This window comes from Macrobrachium rosenbergii, chromosome 49, assembly GCF_040412425.1.
Source record: "Macrobrachium rosenbergii isolate ZJJX-2024 chromosome 49, ASM4041242v1, whole genome shotgun sequence".
NCBI classification, from domain to species: domain Eukaryota; kingdom Metazoa; phylum Arthropoda; class Malacostraca; order Decapoda; family Palaemonidae; genus Macrobrachium; species Macrobrachium rosenbergii.
Genome location: NC_089789.1, coordinates 13199115 through 13216534, shown reverse-complemented (window position 1 = coordinate 13216534; position 17420 = coordinate 13199115). Strand labels below are relative to the sequence as shown.

The 17420-nt window shown below is 35.2% G+C and overlaps 1 protein-coding gene across 4 annotated transcripts in view; it reads right to left on the bottom strand.

Moving 5' to 3' along the window:
* Positions 1-1775: 1775 nt before the first annotated feature.
* LOC136832100 (longitudinals lacking protein, isoforms H/M/V-like) overlaps positions 1776-17420 on the bottom strand; it is a 141257-nt gene continuing 125612 nt past the window's right edge. Inside the window, exons 5-6 of one of the 4 annotated variants that reach the window (XR_010851048.1) lie at positions 11749-12602; positions 6187-9933 (exon numbers count right to left, since the gene is read on the bottom strand). Coding sequence is in view for 3 of the 4 variants with exons in the window: in XM_067092762.1 (XP_066948863.1) it covers positions 9427-9933 (507 nt within the window). In the remaining variant the exon portion in view is untranslated. Of the gene's footprint in view, positions 2243-6186; positions 9934-11748; positions 12603-17420 lie in introns of those variants that run through there. The other 3 variants (XM_067092773.1, XM_067092774.1, XM_067092762.1) reach the window with 3 other exon arrangements.

Genomic DNA, 17420 nt, shown 5'->3' with positions numbered 1-17420 from the left:
AACTTATTATGTCTTTTATTTGCACAAAACACCTAAATTGAGTTTTTTTTAACAAAAGCAGCTAAAGTTTATTCCGGTGTCAGGTAACTGTATTAAAAATCTGTACACAGTACGTAGCTTTATTTCTCTGATAATGGAAGCAATGTCATCTCAAGGAACAAAGGGAATGCATATTTTCTTTAATATTTTGTTTTTCCTCACAAACTTTCTTCCTATAGATGAATCTGATGTGAAATGACAAATTATATATATATATTTTTTTTTACTTGAACGAAGGTGATACATTGTACAGTATATTTGAACAAATATTATAATGCTTATTGATGTGATCAGATGAATGTAATATATTTTTCTTTGAACAAAACATGCAATTGTAATGCCTCTTATATATGAACAAATGTTTGCAATGCATTCTGTAGTGTACAAATATATACAATACAGCAACCTTTACTTGTGAACAAAAATACAGTACCTTCTAAAATGTGTACAAAATAAACGAATTACTGTAAACACATGAACAAATGATACATTACCCTTCAAGTGTACACAATTAAATATAAATTCATAAATACAGTACTTTTCAGATGTGAACAAATAAATAAGAGTATCTTTGAGACATGAAGAAAAAAAAATAAATACTATTCACGTGTGAACAAAATTACCTTTCAGAATTCAGAATATAAATATAGATACCTTTCAGGTGTGAACAAAATTACCTCTCAGAATTCAGAAAATAAATAGATACCTTTCAGGTGTGAACAAAATTACCTTTCAGAATTCAGAAAATAAACAGAAACCTTTCAAGTGTGAGCAAAATTACCTTTCAGAATTCAGAATATAAATAGATACCTTTCAGGTGTGAGCAAAATTACCTTTCAGAATTCACAAAATAAACAGAAACCTTTCAAGTGTAAACAAAATTACCTTACAGACTTCAGAAAATAAACAGAAACCTTTCAAGTGTAAACAAAATTACCTTACAGACTTCAGAAAATAAACAGAAACCTTTCAAGTGTAAACAATATTACCTTACAGACTTCAGAAAATAAACAGAAACCTTTCAGGTGTAGACAAAATTACCCTTTAGTATTCAAATAATAAATAAATACCTTCCAGTTGTGAACAAAATTACCTTTCAAAATTGAAAAAATAGAGTACCTTTTAAATATGAACAAATAAATACAATACAAACTTATTCTACACATTTTTTAGTGTGAAATATATATATATATATATATATATATATATATATATATATATATATATATATATATATATATATATATATATATATATATATATAAGCATTACCTTCCAAATGTGAACAAAATATATACAATACCATTCAGATGTGAACAAAGGAATTTATTTTTCAGTTAAGGTCAAAATCTTACAAAAATCATTTGGTGATTTTAATTTTTACACTGCAGCAAAAGAAATCAGGTTGAGATTTAAAATACAAAAAGGGATTTATTTCAACAGAAATTCCCAAACTGAACTGAAATTGGTTCCTTTAGACATACACACATACGTACGAAAATCAACGGAATGTACAAACATACATATGCAATGCATATAAACGTATATATAACACATAATGATTTGGGATATACACATGCATACATACAGCTAAACTTCTCTCTTTATACATTTATGCTTTGCGCGTATTCATAAAAACAAAGGTCTTTCATTTTTCAATATTTTAACCAATCAATGTTACGGCCATTGGTGTGACTACCTGAAGGCTTTGAAAAGCCCTAAGCCCAAGTAGGCCCTTTATTTTTTTTTTTTTACTATTTTAGCCAACAAAGGTCACGGCCATTGCTGCAACCACCTGAAAAGCCCAAAGCCCAAATCCTGAGTAGGGAAAGAACCAATTTCTCTCGACTACCATTCAGGAAGTCCCTCCGGACAGCTGAGAGAAAGTGTAATGCGGTTCCTGGGCGTGTGCCACCGGGTGGTGTCTCTTGGCCACGTGGGTCACCAGGTTGTACTTCTGGGCGCTCCTGAAGGGGCAGTAGGGGCACTGGTAAGGCTTCTCTCCCGTGTGCGTCCGCTGGTGCCTCGTCAGGAGCCAACGGCGGTCGAAGCCACGCCCGCAGAAGGCGCACTCGTGGTATCCTTTTTCCGTGCCCCTCTCCATAGGGTTTTCCGCCGTCAGGTCGTAGGTTGGGTACGGAGGTGGTTGTGGCGGGGCTGCTGCCCCTCCGCCCAAGCCGTCCACGGTAGGCGTGTAAACCTGCTGGGTTGGAAAACACAGCCTTTTAATGTTATGAAATAAATATATACAGTGTATATATATTATACATTTATATATATATATATATATATATATATATATATATATATATACATACACATATATATATATATATATATTTGTATATATATATGTATATAGTATATATATATGTATGTACCTGTATGTATATATATATATACACATACACATATATATATATATATATATATATATATATATATATATATATATATATATATATATATATATATATATATATATATATATATATATATATATATATATATATAGTAATATAGAATCTACTTACTCACTTTTACCTGACACTTATGCTAATTATAATATTAATGCCCTCTTATCTCAAGAATTCTTTCATACTTTTTAAAAACCCTTGTCACTACAAAGCCTGAGATCCAAATACAAGAGCATGAAGTAATTCTGACGTCCGAAACAGGATTCGAACCCACGTCCGGAGTATCAGAACGAGGTCGCCTTGCTGATTTGACCTTGTTTTGATACTCTTGATGCGGGTTAGAGTCCTGCTACGGGTATCAGAATCACTTCATATTTTTGTATTGGATCCCAGGCTTTGTAGTGACAAGTGTATCCAAAAAGTGTGAAGAATTGGAGAAGTTAAGAGGGCATTGTGGTCATCACAGTTACATACATTGTGAAATGTTTCAGTTCAGTTAAAAACATTTTACTTCAATAATAATGTGTTTACATACAGACGAAAAACTATTTTCAAGGCAACAAAAATAAAGGGTTTCAATACAAAATAATTGCCAATAAAAATACATGTTTTTAAAATTTAAATAAAGATGAAAACCTTTTTAATAAAAAGAATTTTAAACCAAAGTCTCAAATCAATACTACACTGAGGTCACCTTGAACTTGCTGTCAGTTCAGTCTTCTGTTTAACATGAAATATACATGTATGAATCTCCCAGCCCATGAAAGCTAACTTGACCTAAAATCCTCATCTTTCACCTAATACTACTGATACCACAGCCGTGGCAGCAGTATTGGAATTGGGATATAAAAAAATTTAGGCTAAAGACCAAGTGCTGGAACCTATGAGGTCACTCAACTCTTAAAAAGAGACTGAGAGAAAAAGGTATTAAAGGTGTAACAGGAGGAAAACCTTTTGCAGTTGCACTATGAAACAATTGGTAGGAGACGGTTGATTGATGGATTTATAGATTTTAGGCACACATGCCAAGCACTGGGGCAACTAAGGCTATTCAGCGCTGAAATGGAAATTGACAGTGAAAAAGTTTGAAAGATGTAACAGGAGGAAAACCTCGCAGTTGCCCTATGAATCAACTGTTAGGAGAGGATGGACAGTATGATGGAAGAAAGGGAATATGAACGGAAGTACAGTAAAAGGAATGAAAGAGGTTGCGGCTAGGGGCCGAAGGGACGCTGCAAAGAACCTAAAGTAATGCTTACATTGCACCGCATGAGGTGCACTGACGGCACTTGTGGAAAGCAAGATAACAGAGAGAGAATATGAACGGAGATATAGTAAAATGAACGGAAGGGGTTGCAGCTAGGGGCCGAAGGGACGACGCAGAGAACCATAAGTAGTGCCTACAGTGCACCGCACTACGCACCTAAGGGGTTGAAAACAGCACAATGTGGAAAGGAGTTAAGTGGCTAAGATATTTATGTGGCAGATTTACAGAGAACTCAAACATTACAGGATATTATTAAGCTATTATTTGATTGGATTATAAACCTTTGCATAGCAGATACAGACTCTACTTGCCTTTCTCCCCTTTTATCATCACCAGTGTTCAGGGCTGTCTTGTATTTACCGAAATATAGGATTTTTTTTCCGTGTTTTTAAAATTTTTATGTGCCTTAAAATCATAGACCGTTGTTCAGTTGCAATAAGCACCTTGAAGGTACTTTCTTGAAAAACTGTTTAAATCTTCAATTTCCTCACAGCATGAATATTTAAATTTTCTTTTTATTGCTGTGCTGGTACTTATTCCACATTATAACTAGTATAACCTTGTTTGGTACAAAAAAAAAAAAAAAATGCAAGATTGTCCAATAAAATAATTTCATTCTGACTGACCTTACAACTTGGTCCCAATATGAGTGACCTCATTATACTAAGGTCACAGACTGATTTTTATAACGAAATCCCAGATTTCAGCACCAAAAAAACTTTTACGCCAAAACCTTTTATAATTGTCTCTCTAAGGACTCTGTGCAGCTGGAACCTCAAAAGTTCAAGAGATGTAATGCCTTACTACCCTAAAGCAATTCTCCTTGTATTCTATAATTTACTTACACTTTTGTCTACATATTTATTATTTTTTTTATTTATTTCTTCTTTTCTAATAACTGATCTGTTCTTTCTGCATTTCCTATTACCTTCTGTTACTTCTTTCAAATGAACACTGTAATATCCTTTGAAAGCTTGAATTTCAAGTCAGTGGCCCCTTTTGTGGGCTTGTTTTATATAAATCGGGTTCATGTTCTGATTAATAATAATAATAATAATAATAAAATTTTACATGACTGGTGCTCTAAACTGAACCAAAACCATTTAAAAATAGTGAATAAATATGATTGCATTTTCTGCTACCTACCATAACAATGTAAAATTGGTCACTTACAAAACTGGGACAAAAACCCACAATCATACTTATGGGCAAGGCTGTAATTTTCAAAATACAAAAACTGAAAAATGCTGAACAATCCAGCTTTCCTCATAAACATAATTGTGAATTTCTATTTATTATTCTTGGTCATAGTATGGGATGCACCATAGATATGCAGATTTTTCCTCCATGGTTAGTCGAGATGTGGAAGACATGACTTTTGAAATTTCCTGATTGGTTTCAGATCTATGATTTTATTGATATATTAAAGTTAAAAATTAAAACAAATAAAGCCTAGTGTTTGGAAATGGTGTTCATCGTACCAGAAAGAGAGATACGCAAGTAGTCCCGGCACGTCTCTGAACAGGCCATTTAAGGCCATTCTTGTCTAACACACGGGAACCTAATGAATAATCCACATAACCCAGTTCCCGGATGCTTTGAGTGTAAAGTAAGGATAACAATAATATTAAATATTCACTGTGTTAATGTCCGAAGTAGAATCAGCAGCGAAAATAAAGTTTTGGAAATAAATCGATCGGTGGAATTTTGTCAGAAACTTCAAAATTTGAAATTAATTGAAATATCAAGTTTTTGAAAAATTGTAACTTTATTGACAAAATATACAAACAAAAGTACAAAGTCAAATCCTTCGGCCCAGCCCTGTGAGAGCTGATAATCACCTCAGTGGTCTGATAAAACTATTTGAATAATAATAATAATAATAATAATAATAATAATAATAATAATAATAATAATAATAATAATAATAATAATACAGTATATTATGAAATGTAGCAAAAGAATGAGTTTTATCCCCTTTTAACGTTGCAGTCACGAGACATACCAACTGTCATTCAGGAATGTTTGAATTCTCACTATCTTTCTTCAGTGAATACGCTGGAAACTATTTACTGTTGAATTCTGGATATCATTATCATTTATCACCATCAAAAGGTGATAAATAAACAAATAAATATGAAAGAATAGAAAACTAAACTCTGGATATCATTATCATTTATCACCATCAAAAGGTGACATATAAATAAATAAATATGAGGGAATAAAAAACTAAACAGATACACCTGAATTTAGGAGATATCAGCAGAAGCGGCAGAGAGCAGGAATGACTCTGCTCCTTGCTTAAACATTAAAGGGTCAGAAGATTCCTCCAAAACTACACTAAGAAAACTATTCCTGCTTGTTTGTTCCTCATTCTGTTATTCTAAATAAAAAAAACTCTACCCATTATATTATTTGAAAAAAAAACCTGGATTTATGAAGGAACGAGAAAAACAAAATGCAATTACGAAATGAATAATTTATTGACGTTAACTATCTACAGCTTTATATACAAACATTCTACTACAGCGGTGTGAAAAGGAAATGACGCTATGCGATAAAACATTAGTGAAAACAAACCGGTAGTAACATAACAACGGTGCTTCTAGATTCGTAGAAAATGGGAAACGAAAGATGAAAGAAAATGGGAAACAAAATAGAAACCATGGGAAACAAATAATGAAAGAAAATAGGAAACATAATGGAAGAAAATGTGAAACAGTGAAAGTCAATGGCAAAAATGAAAGAACATGCAAAACAAATAGTGACAGAAAATGATAAACAACAATGAAAGAAATGGGAAAAAATTAATAATGGGAAAAAATTAAATAAAATTTAAAAAAACAAATTAAAGAAAAGGGGAAACAAAAATGAAGGAAAATGGGAAATAAAAATGAAGGAATATGGGAAACAAATAATGAAAGAAAATGGGAAACAAAAAATGAAGGAAAATTGGAAATAAATATAAAAAGAAAATGGGAAACAAATTAAAGAAAATGGGAAATACAAATAGAATAGAAAATGGGAAGAAATATAAAATGGGAAACAAACAATGAAAGACATTGGGAGATGTATAAAACGAACAACAGGGTTAACAATAATAATTCTTCAGAAAAAAACTTGTACAATGATAAATCCTTTATCGACTTTTAAGAAACCCTTGGAAAAACTTAAACAAGATGGCTTACAGAATTTAACGACATCAATCAAAACATTCTTGAAGAATGAGAAATATTTCTCAAGTGAAGATTACATACAACAGCTCTTAAAAAATAAAGAAATCAATAAATAAAAAGTGCTCCTTGATAATTTTTTGAAGTACCAGATCAAACACTTTTAAGCTGAGCATTAATTCATGAATGGTGGCTCATGATAATTTCCCTGGTGAAGATGGAACTCACTTTCAGAACGTCAGATTTAAAGTCTTTCACTTCTCTGCAAGCCTACCCAATGCCCTAACATGATACCCAGAGCATATATCAACAACGCACGTGCATTCGCAGACCACAAACATCCGCCAAAGCAGAGGTGTTTAATTTAATAAGTCATCCATGACCCCAATACCTCAAAAAACAGGTCCTTTATCCTGATTCCTTTGTCTCGTAATTGCCACTTTTGGTCAAAATTTCGTAAAACTTAAGCTTTAACTTTTGCCAAAACGTACCTTACTTGTGATAGGTAACAACAGCCCCCAGCCCCACCCCCCAAAATTAAATAGTCTCCTCTCCCAAGACTTACTTTCATATCTCTCCCAATATCCAATTATCTGTTGCTAGTCGTTAGGTCCAGTTACCGTATAAAGTTTTTTTGAGGGGAAATCCAAAAATTACTTTTTATGTAACCTTGTTATAAGAAACAAATCGAAAAAAGGTTCTGTTTTTATGACTCATTAGCATAAGCTTGCATCAAGGCCAGCACAGGAATTAAGTCTGACTAAGTATCAGTGAAGGGTCAAGGTTACTGTAGAAGAAAACTGAAAGGTAATCAAGCAATTATCCACTAAAAAAAAGGAAGTGTTGCTTGCAAAAAAAATAAAATGACGCTTGATATGAAGAAAAATTTACATAACTGAAAAAAAAACACACACACACACAGGAAAAAGGTCGTTAAGTAAAAAAAAAATTGAAGTTAAACTTCAAAAACAATAACAGATAAATGACATCTTATTTTAAATGACTTATGAAAAATAACAACTACTGCACTTGATGTCATGAAAGTAAACTTAAAAGAGCACTTGAAAACATTTATAAACAGAGCGCTTGATAAAAAAAGGTAACTTCAATGAAAACTTAAAAAGTAGTATTTGTCAAAGTATATACCATTTGACTCATAAAACCCAACTTCAATAACTTGAAACGTTGAAAACACTTGGGAAAGTGACAGCGGAAAGTAAAAAGCACTTGCAAACTCGAAAAATGCGCATCAGCTTGAATGTTGAAAAGTCATCAATTAGCAAGAGTCAATGAACCTTGAAAAAATGTAAATCAATAAATAAACAAATAAATAAAAACATTTACAAAAAATTCCATCGAAGAAGCCATTTTCAGTGTGAAGAGCGAACAGCAAATGTAAATATAATTTGTTGTGAACTTCATCAGACACAAAAAATTACAAATAATCAGAACTTGGCATATTTCCTAGCTGTGATTTACAATGGGCTATTTCAACGAAAGCCTTTTAAATTTTCAACAGTATCATCACATTCTTCGACTGAAATTCAGAATTTATTAAATAAACTGCTGACAATGGCACAGTCCACAAACGTAGCCGTTGATTATATGTTAAATTTCGATGGAATAATTAATAATGACCATAATTCATTAAATAACTCGCGGAATTTCTCATTAGCAAGAGCAAGTAAATGTTTAAATTTTAAACACCTGACTTCCATTGGTGCACCTTACCAAAGCGCTGGATTGAACGCAACTAGGTGACGAATCAAATGTGCCTAAATGAGAATATAAACGTTCCTCAAGCTACGGAATGAACGCACCTACGTGAGAAAATGAACGCAACTGTGGGATGAAATGAGCGTGTCAAGACTGACATTCGTTCAAAGTTATAACTATTTTGTTAGGTCAAGAATGACGTCAATGACGAGACAGAACGCACGTCAATGATTAAGACTTAGATATTTGCTCAAATCACCTCCAGAGCCTTTAATTAATACGCCGTCTGAATGTTACTGAAAGCAATGATGACTTTTACCCTGAATAAAAGCGAGAAAAATTTATTTTTAAGGTTTAATTTAAATTCTAAGAAAGTGAATTTTTCGGCTACCAAGTAAAAACTTACAAATCTTCCGATTGATGTAAAATAAAATGATATATTTTGTATATTAAAATTTATATCCATTTTTTTATAGTCAACAAAAGGATTTAAAATTAGTGCACCATTCACTAACGAGAAATGAAAAAAAAAGTTTTTAAAGAGATTAAGGATTTAGATATATCTATCTATCGAATATCTTTTCAACCTCACCGTCAACAAAGAAGAAGAAGAAGAAGAAGAAGAAGAAGAAGAAGAAGAAGAAGAAGAAGAAGAAGAAGAAGAAAGGAAAATAAGAAGAAAGAAAAACAACAAACGAAAAAGCAAAAACTGGAAATGAGAAAAGTTTCGAGGAACTACAATGTAAAAGGAAGAAGAATCAGAAGACAGAAGAATGAGAGGGCTTAGAAGAAAGGGAAAAACAACTGTTGTTCTTCAGAACTCGGCAGGCTGTCCCGGATGGACATTCCTGATGTGCAACTTGAGGTTGTTCTTCTGGTTCGTCCGCCTCTCGCAGTACGGACACCTGTAGGGCTTCTCGCCCGTGTGGGTGCGAATGTGGAGGCGCAGGTGGTCACGCCTTTTGCTCTGCCTCCCGCAGAAGGGACAGATCAGGTATTCGAGACCTCCACCTCCACCTCCTCCTACGGCGGCTCCTCCTACAGCGCCTCCGGCGGTAGTCGAGGACGAAGAATGCTGTTGTGGCTGCTGTTGCTGTGATGCTGATGACGCCGGCTGTTGAGGAACCTGGTTCTGCTGTACAGGAGGAACCTGCGTCGGCGTCGTCTGTTGGACAGCCGCCGCTGCTGCAGCCGCTGCCACTACTGCCAAGGGACCCCTCATTAGGGAGAAGGGCGCGGCGGGCCTCAGCGGGATTTCCGAAGGCGGCGGCGGTCGCGGGGGGCGGCAGCGTCCTGCTGCTCCTGCTGCTGCTCCGCTCAGCTGTGGAGACACAGACCAACATCCTTCGTCAGATCAGGTGACATTAATGCGTCTAGGTAATGATCCAAATCTCATTCGAACACATGCACACAAATTGAATAGCTGGTGTTATTATATTTCCTAAATTGAATTGTAACAAGCGCATGCGCGCGAACGCAAATACACACGCACACAGACACACACACACGCAGATGAATAGCTGATAATCTGATAAATCTAAATGGAACTCTGCCAACCACTGGCGAAAGAAAGTAATAAGAAAATTATACATACACACACACACACACTAACAAAGAATTGGTTAATGGCTAATAATTCCTAATAGTTACTCTACTTAAGCAAAGGACAAAAAAATAAATAAACATGACAAAGTGTAAACACCAGCGAAAATTTAAATTTGTTCTATACTGTTCTCAATAATTATAAAGAACAAGTATAACATTTCATTCAAAATTAAGCAAAACCAATTTTAATTTTTTCCTGAGATTAGTTATTGTGTCTGCACACAAGATCCTTCAAGCACAATAAAAAAATGAAGTTATTAAAAAACGACAACTGCATGCATTACAAAAAAGGAAAATGAATCTACATCCCGAGAAAATGATATATAAAAAATAAGACAGAAAAAGAAAAAAACCAGGATTTTGCAAGTTGCTTTTTCTAGTAACTTTGAATATTCATTTCGAAGCTGAAACGCAGAATATGTTGAAGCATATTCTATTCCATTCTCCAATTCCTAAATTCGGTTCTAAAAACTCAATTTATTCCTGAACTTATTTAATAATGTAATTTCTATTTCTTATTCTTTATAGACATGTGTGTATATATATATATATATATATATATATATATATATATATATATATATATATATATATATATATATATATATATATATATATACATATATATATGTGATTTTTCATCGCATACACTGTAACTTTTAATATCGCAAACATTAGGCTACAAATGTCTTTTAATATATAATTCGCTCTACCTCGGGTGGAGCGAATTGGATGTTAAACGACATTTGTAGTTTAATATTTGCGAAAATATACAATAAGTATACATATAATATATATGTACACATAATTATAAATTAAAGCAAATGCCACGAAGGAAAAATTAAACAACGGAGTGGTTGCTAGGCCTTACAACACACGGTCCTTCACTAGCTAGTAAAGGACCGTGTGTCGAAAGGCCTAGCAACTACTCAGTTGTTTCATTTTTCTTTCGTGATATTTGCCTTTGTTTATATATTCATCACGTTCCATATCCTCGTGAATCATTTATACATATACTAAATATGTATATGTGTATATATGTCTCATCCCTTCAAAGTCATTAGCCTCCTAGCTTTCAAAATGTTTTGGGATTAGGCAATTTTCCTCAGGTCCTGTTTCCCTCTAGCTATGACTCAATCCAGTCGACTAATTACCACTTTACTACTCTCTCCTTGTGTGAATGTGTATGCTTGAGAGAGAGAGAGAGAGAGAGAGAGAGAGAGAGAGAGAGAGAGAGAGAGAGAGAGAGAGAGAGAGAGTATGCACATGCACTGGATGCCAATATCAGAAGACTTGTAAAGATAATGATCCCAGTTACAATTTTAATGTTTACCACAAAGAGAGAGAGAGAGAGAGAGAGAGAGAGAGAGAGAGAGAGAGAGAGAGAGAGAGAGAGAGAGAGAGAGAGAGAGAGAGATTCCTTAATGCTTTTCACCAATAACTAATCCTTCATATTAAATAAGATACAGAATTTCCATTCCAGTCTCCCAATACAAGTCAATATCGTGAAGGAAAAAAATGTAATAATTACTTCATTACTTGGACATTCCCTCCACAGAATCTCTAGCGAACGATTCTGCCGTTTTCACTGCCGTTCCTCAACTGTTCTTGTTATCGGCGCTGTTGCCTGCAGCGGCTGTCGATTGTGCAGCTTTTATTTTTTATCTGTACTGTTTTTCACTGTTGTTTCTTCAGCTTGCTGAAGGCTGTGCCTCAGTTTTTTCTGTTTAGGGTGTTGTTGCTGCTTTTAAAGCTGTAGGATGTGCAGCTGTTTCTGCTGCGGCAGCTGTAAATGGTGCAGCTGTCATTTTTCATCTCTTTAAAGGTAATTACTGTCCTCTATGCTCTTTTCCACTGCTGTTTTTTCAGCTTGCAAAGCTGAAGGCTGTGCCTCAGTTTTTTTTCTGTTCAGGGTGATTTTGCTGCTGTTACAGCTGCAGGTGGCACACTGTTTCTGCTGTTAAAGCTTCAGGTTGTGCAGCTTTTCCTGCTGTTAAAGCTGCAGGTCGTGCAGCTGTCCTGCTGTTAAAGCTGCAGGTGGTGCATCTGCTGTTCCTGCTCCTGTTGGTGAATATGGTGTCTCCTGACGTGCCTGTCCATTGTGACTTTCTGAGCCGCACGGTAGGGGCAGACTGGGCAGGCAAACGGCTTCTCGCCAGTGTGAGTCCGGATATGGCTTCGGAGGTGGTCGCTCCTGCGGAAGTACTTCCAGCAGAAGGGACACGGTCGGATACGGCCGTCCGTTCCAGCAGGGGCTTGATGTTGATGATACTGGTGCTGTTGGGAAGTCTGCTGACCCAGAGGAGGCAAAGACATGGTAGGGTCCACCACTCCAGCTGCTATTTCTGTTGTGGACTGCTGCTGTTGCTGTTGTAGTTGCAGCTGCTGCAGGGGAGAGACAAAGAGGACCCATGGTCACTTTCTGGCACCACTTATTTTTTCGGCAAAGCTAAAATTAGAGTGATCTGAAGCAAGAGAGGATTGGGCTTATGTCACTGTTTACTTCAAAACCTGCAGGCTAAGAACAGGTTTGAGATACTCTACCTAACCTAACCTAAACTAACCTAACCCAAAGCACACAGCTGTATCTAACATTCTCCATACTTAAACTCTTCTACACACGTTTTACTTCATTTAGCATAATGTAAGATATTATTCAAGAATTTAGTAGGTTTAAGTCCCCATATTCTAAACAGACCAGATGGTACCATAACACACCTACAATCTTATTATGATCTACAAATTCTCTATACAATCATATTGATATAACAGCCACAGATTGCCCGTAAAAAATTGAGGCTGAGTTTAACAAGAAACTATGCAAATATTCCTACTCAATAACAGCATAATGAATACACTTTCAAGACAGAGGCAGCTGGAAAAAGGCTCATTGAAAACAAGCAATCCTAACTAGCAATTCAGATAAAAAGAAAAGAATAGACTGGTATAAATTTAATGACTCATAAAAACGAAGGTAACTTATAAAACTGTATTCTTTGGCAGATACAGCATCATCAACCTGAACCCTGGTGAATGCATAAACATGGTATTAAACTTGAGTATTTCTATTGCAAACAGATGGGAAATGACGATTTTGAAAGAATTACAAATGGAAACTAACATAATCATCCTGCAATGAGAGAATACAAGGCGCCTACTGATTTAACCATCATTGGCTTCCTCCTGGAATGTCTGGTGAGAGCAAGGATGTGCCCACACTCTAGTAAATCCTGCCGTAACAAGTTGGTATCTTACCGCATACATATAACATTCAAGTTGAAAACAAGTCAATGACTGTAAGTAGAGAAAAAATCTTTGACCAGTGCTGGATAATCATCCGAAGCATTGGTTAGTCCTACTATTAAGTCTCTAACTTGTATTCAACCTGTTTGTGATGTGTGTGCAATAAGTTTCAGACATGTTTACGATATGTTCTACAGTAGTGTAGACGCACCCTTACCTGCTGAAAATCTTGTTTTAGAATAGGTTGTAAAATATTCTCGTCCACATAATCTGACTTCCAGTTCCCAACTGACAGGTGCCCTTGAAACCGTAAGGCCTTAGCCTTACTCTCACTAACGATCTGTGTTCTGAATCAGTCAGTGTTCTGACTTCTTCCATTACAGTATCGGCAAGCTACATGGCATTTGGCCAAAGTTGCTCTTCCCCACATATATACAGCCTATATATACTGTTCACTTTCCCGCTTCCCATTTTTACTAGTGTATAGACCTGTAAGTGGTAACATCAGGTGATATATAAGATTTGTGCTAATTTTGTTTCTGAGGGCCCTTAAACTCATATGTATACGTTTATCCATACTAGACAACCTTTACAAGTCAGAGGGTTTATAGGAATTGATAAAACAATAATGAGCAAGAGCCTCACAGGTGTAGTACTGCGGAAGAACTAATAACAGATTTTTAACCATTCAGTGTGCGCGGGACTGTTTCATTACTGGATGTAAAAACAAGACAAATATTTTGTTACATCAAGGGTCTTGACAGAGCATATCCCATTAAGGATATATCCTATCAAGGGGGGAATGGGAGGGTGTTGTGACCGCAGTAATAATGATGAAAATTAAAATATCTACAAGTTACCAAATAATAAGGGTATACAGTACAGAAGGTGGAGTACAATTGTTTGGATAAACAGGTCAGTGATCTGTGAGACCTCAGGCAAAATAACTATATGTTTCTGGAGGCAAAATTCTGACACTGTATTGGAGTGAGAGACCTCAGTGTTTTGATAAGTGAAGCAAGTTACCAATTAAATAACGAGAGTATGCAGTATAGAAGGTGGAGTACAACTGTCTGGATTAACAAGTCAGCGGCATGTGAGACTTCAGGCAAAATAAATATATAATTTTGGAGGAGAAATTCAGAAACTACTGGACTGAGACAACTCAGTGTTTTGATAAGTGAGAAGTGATACAACTTTGCGTGAGTTTAATGGGTAAAGTATGTGTTTTCGGTGAAAATGCTTTTGATTCTGAGTGGAAAGAATTTCCAATGTAATTATGTGTTGTGAAAGTTTTTTGTTTTCAAAATCGGGAGGCAGTGGTATATATATATGTATATATGTATATATGTATATATGACACATTTATCACATCACCGTGATTCATATACAATCAGAAAGCTACAAACGTCCTTTAATATCAATTCACTCTGCCTCGGAGTAATATATTTTATATCTGTTACCGAAGGGGTTGATAATAAGTCCACCGTCAAAATCGAACCAGCGACAGACGATGAATCAAACAGTGACACACTAACCAGTCGGCCACAAGAGAGGTATAAGTGAATACCATCTCCCATCAACCCACCCGTCGAACTTGCGTTTATCTGCCATATTATGATTTAAATGATTCATTCGAAAGCTACAAACGTTAATATCCAATTCACTCTACCTCTGAGTTAGTGTGTCACTGTAGTCCTGATTCCTCGTCCGTCGCTGGTTCGATCCAACGGTGGACTTATTATCAACTTAAAATTTCGGTAACATATATGAAAATATATTACTTCGGAGGTAGAGTGAATTGGATATTAAAGGACGTTTGTAGCTTTCTGATTGTATATGAATCACGGTGATGTGATAAATAGTCATAAGAGGGCTACGTGCGACAAACGCACCTACACGGTCAACATGGCAGAGGGTGGTGGATATCGTCTCCAAAACGCAAAACACCTGAGTTCGACGGGTGGGTTGATGGGAGATGGTATTCACTTATACTCTCTTGTGGCCGACTGGTTAGTGTGTCACTGTAGTCCTGATTCCTCGTCCGTCGCTGGTTCGATCCCACGGACGGTGGACTTATTATCAACTTAAAATTCCCTTCGGTAACATATATGAAAATATATTACTTCCGAGGTAGAGTGAATTGGATATTAAAGGACGTTTGTAGCTTTCTGATTGTATATGTATATATGTATATACATACACACATATACATATATAGTGCGTATGTGTGTGTGTTGGGTCTTTAATCAATATGACTGCCTCTCGAGTTTACTCAAATATATCAAAATGGATGCAAACATGCATATACAAGACGAGCTATGGCATCGTCTTATAAAAATCCCTTCCATATCTGTATAATCGAAAAATATTTAAGACTTTCATATAGTTATTCATAATAATTTCAATATAATTTATCAATTTAAATATAAATTCCATAGATACTGATATCATCCCACGCCAGTCTCTAAGAATGATTATGCGTAAGATTTTACCTACTTGGATAAAAATACGTTTCATTTTCATTTTACAGTGAAACCCCCACTAGGAAGGCTGCTGCTGTAAACGCTGAATCGTTTTCTAGTATCAGGAATAATACTACTCGGTTTGCGGGGAGTTTTATCTTGGCTACAACTAGCATGCGGAATAGTTTGCCTCGTGCAGTTGTGGAGGAATCTTCTCATCTCCAGATGCTTCAGAGAGGAGCAATTTCATCCCTGCTCTCTACTGCTGCTGACGTCTCCCGAATTCAGGTGTATCGGTTTTATTTCCTATTCCCTCATATTTATTTATCACCTTTTCCTTTAAATTCTCTCTCTCTCTCTCTCTCTCTCTCTCTCTCTCTCTCTCTCTCTCTCTCTCTCTCTCTCAGGCTGATTTCCCTTTGGAGCCCTCTTGGTTTTTTAAGTCTGTTGGCTCTGTCCAGAGAGAGAGAGAGAGAGAGAGAGAGAGAGAGAGAGAGAGAGAGAGAGAGAGCAAAGTCTTTCCTGCTTTCTGCTGACGTCCCTGAATTCAGGTGTATCGATTTGATTTCCTGTTCCTTAATATTGTTTATTTATCACCTTTCCCTTTAATTTGTCTCTCATTGCAGGCTGATTTCCCTTTGGACCCCTCGTTGGTTTATTAGAGTCTGTTCACTCGTCCATAAAGGTTTCCAGATGAAGGTTTAAGGAAAGAGACAAGGAAATTAAGCTACAAACAGACATACCACGCCTCCAATTCCTTGTGAAACTATTCAAATGGTATGAAAAAAAAATAAGGGCATGCGTGGTGACACCAGTTTTATTTTTCTTGTTTATAAAATCTTTCACAATATCGTTGCAAAAAAGGCTATCAAATAACAGTAGTAAAATAGTTCTAGTTTGACGTCATAATCACGTGACTATGATTTACTTACTGGTTGCAATGAGGAATGGAATTTTTTTTGCAATTATTTTTCAGCTGTCATGGATCAGCGTAATTAAGTTGATTTTTACAAGAAAATTGTTAAAAGGTTATCTTATTTATTACAAAAATCGTGCAGATAAAACGTTTTACATTGTAACTGAAAATTTTAATAATTTTTCAATATGCTTCAAATTTCTTAAAGATTATTTTACATATTGAAAAATCGTGTAAATACAATCAATATTCTACTAATATAGAAAATATTTTTTATTCATGCTTCACAGTTTTCGTAATTCTTACAAGAATAATTCTTTTAAAACAACAATATTTTAAAATTCAAAGTCATCAGCAATGTTGATTACAATTATTAAAAAAATTCCAGATTATATAAAAATAACTGTTATGATAATCACAGCAGTTTTTACAATCAAATTTCACATCAGAATTTTATCCGAAAAGAAACTGAATATAAAACAATTACTGAAGTTTTATACCAGACAAAATCAAGGTCAGTATTAATCTTAATCATCCATTTTTTTCATTCTTTTTCATCACAAAAGATCTGTTAATTCG